At 40.5% G+C, this 2,729-nt stretch overlaps 1 protein-coding gene across 1 annotated transcript; it reads right to left on the bottom strand.

The window, feature by feature from the left end:
* Positions 1-852: 852 nt before the first annotated feature.
* On the bottom strand, positions 853-2,071 carry LOC104960848 (electrogenic sodium bicarbonate cotransporter 4-like). The gene is made up of 2 exons (XM_010789022.1): positions 2,009-2,071; positions 853-1,069 (listed from the first exon to the last, which is right to left on the bottom strand). The coding sequence occupies exons 1-2, from the start codon at positions 2,066-2,068 to the stop codon at positions 857-859; spliced, it is 273 nt and encodes a 90-aa protein (XP_010787324.1). The 5' UTR covers positions 2,069-2,071; the 3' UTR covers positions 853-856.
* Between the last annotated feature and the right edge of the window lie 658 nt (positions 2,072-2,729).

The following is a 2,729-nucleotide window of genomic DNA, read 5'->3' as shown; positions in this document are numbered from 1 at the left end:
AAGCGTTATTCAGTTAAGCCCGATGAGAGGGGATACAGCTGTGCACATGTCATCATTAACAGACGTCGTTTAAAAGTGACGTTTGAGTGAACGAGGAAATCCCAATTAATACCTGAGGACTCCTCTGTCCTCGCGTCACCTCCTCGTGTCTCTCGCTCGCATCTTACGGAGGCGGAGCTAAGATGCAAGGAAGGGAAGCGAGTGAGGGAAAGAAGGAGTCGAGGAGGGGTATTTGGATGAGGCTCTTGTGTCTCTCGCTCGCATCTTACGGAGGCGGAGCTAAGATCCAAGGAAGGGAAGCGAGTGAGGGAAAGAAGGAGTCGAGGAGGGGTATTGGGATGAGGCTAGGAAGTAAAGACTAAAGGGAACAGCAGAAGAGGGCAGACAGTAAGTAAACACTAAAGGGAACAGCTGAAGGAGACAGACAGGAAGCAAACACTAAAGGGAACAGCTGAAGAAGACAGACAGGAAGTAAACACTAAAGGGAACAGCAGAAGAAGACAGACAGGAAGTAAACACTAAAGGGAACAGCTGAAGAAGACAGACAGGAAGTAAACACTAAAGGGAACAGCAGAAGAAGAAAGACAGGAAGTAAACACTAAAGGGAACACAATATGGGCTCTGCGGTTTAAAGAGTGGTAAATAAACTGTAAACAGACTTGGACGGTTACAGAAAACAGAGTATTTTTATCTTTGCGGAAGCAATTACGATAATTTCTAAATCAATATTGTGAGTCAAGTCTTGGGTTTATTAAATACGTAGCCGGGTAATTTTATCTAGGTCGGGATCCTGTTCTGTTTTCATTAATGACCGCCTCGCTGCACATCCTTTTGTTTTGTCTATAAGAGAAGACGCTCAGGCAGATATTCTCCTCACCTTGGTGGGGAAGTAGCGGCTGAACTTGAACTTCTTGAGGCTGACGGTCATGGAGTAGGTGCCGAAGAAGAGGATGAAGGACATGAGGGCCAGATCGGGGACGTACTTGCAGGTCTTTCCCACCAGAGCCCCTCCGTACTTCAGACACTCCTTCTTACTCAGCTGGCTCCAGTCCAGACCTGTCACATTCAACTGGGGGGGAGGGGGAGGGGGGCGGCAGGATGAAGAACAGCGAAGAGTATTGACGTGGAGGAAAATTAAACATACGGTCGAGTGAAAATTGGAGCCATGAATGTGATGTTTAAACCCTGAGTGAGACAGAATGATGGGCTGAAGTGAGACACAAAGAAGAGAGGATAAGAGCAGTAGATAATGAACTAAAATTATGTTTAAAAAAAACAACTTTCCCAATCAGGAAGAAGCTATGAATGGAGATTTGAAAATTACATTCTTATTTTTATATACAGCTACCCTGCAGTAAACAAAGTCATTCAAACTAGCTGCACCTTCACCAGCTTTGAGAACACTTGATGATCAATCATTATAAAACATATCATATATATTATTCTGAAATGGACCAATCTGCACAATGACTACTTTTACTGTCGCTACTTTAACTATATTTTGATGGTAATACTTTTCTACTTTTACTTGAGGAACATTTTGAATGCAGGACTTTTACTGTAACAGAGTATTCCTACACTCTGGTACTTCTACTTTTACTCAAGTACAAGATCTGAGTACTTCTACTTTTACTCAAGTACAAGATCTGAGTACTTCTACTTTTACTCAAGTACAAGACCTGAGTACTTCTACTTTTACTCAAGTACAAGATCTGAGTACTTCTACTTTTACTTCTTGTTATTGTATTCATGTTTTTGCGGTCTTAATTGTAACTTTTTTTCTTTCTTGTGAAGGACATTGTGAATTACTTGAGCACAAGATCTGAGTATTTGGGCATAAATAGACCACTTGTAATTCATTATGGGATGTTCCATAAAATGTAATTTTAAAATAAAAAAGGAAATAAAATAAAATAAAAAAAGTTGAATTAAAATATTAAAACAACAACACAAACACAACATTATTCACACATTTAAAATTTGAAAACATAATGAAACAAGCACTTACCCCAATGACAGAGACACTAGAGCTGTTATCTGGTATTGGAACTAAAGCATTGAAGATCATTGTAGCCACTGTTTGTGAATGGGGAGAGACAGAGAGTTAATGAGGAGAAAAGGAGAATCCAGCATCTGTTTCTGCAGAAATCACTGCGAGGCTCATGCACACACCAACATACTCACTTGTAAGAGATGGCAGCCAAAGTGTTTGTGCATGGCAAAACAGACAGGAGACAAATCAGTTACAGAAATCATTGTCTACAGAAAGGACTGCAATTAAAATGTGAAAACGTTAAAATGTCTTCAGCTTGAGCTAGACTTCAATTCAGGCTAACAACCAACAACACATACAAAAATAACAACGATTTTTATAAGGGAGAACATAAAGTGCTAAAATGCTGAATCATTTGCTAATAGTGCAAAATAGAGTGATGCAGTGATGACTTATATTTGTAGGCAAACCCTGAAGTTAGCATCTATTGCAGAAAATATTATCACTTTCTGAAGTAAAACGCTAATGATGGGTTAAGGAACTACAGCACAGTCACATGACTTCACGTCACCACCGCTAAGCTAAAGGTGGCTAATGTTGGGCTATAAAGGAACTACAGCACGGTCACATGACTTCACTTCACCACCACCGCTAAGCTAAAGGTGGCTAATGTTGGGCTATAAAGGAACTACAGCACGGTCACATGACTTCACGTCACCACCGCTAAGCTAAAGGT

This window comes from Notothenia coriiceps, unplaced genomic scaffold (genome assembly GCF_000735185.1).
Source record: "Notothenia coriiceps isolate Sejong01 unplaced genomic scaffold, NC01 NC01_scaffold00032450, whole genome shotgun sequence".
Classification (NCBI taxonomy): domain Eukaryota; kingdom Metazoa; phylum Chordata; class Actinopteri; order Perciformes; family Nototheniidae; genus Notothenia; species Notothenia coriiceps.
The sequence above is the reverse complement of the archived record's forward strand: the minus strand, read 5'-3'. Positions and strand labels throughout refer to the sequence as shown.

Excerpts from the sequence above, each read along its gene's own strand:
- LOC104960848 (XM_010789022.1), bottom strand. The coding sequence starts at position 2,068 with ATGATCTTCAATGCTTTAGTTCCAATACCAGATAACAGCTCTAGTGTC. Across the intron at positions 1,070-2,008 it reads CTAGTGTCTCTGTCATTGGG|TTGAATGTGACAGGTCTGGA; the intron begins GTAAGTGCTTGT and ends CCTCCCCCCCAG.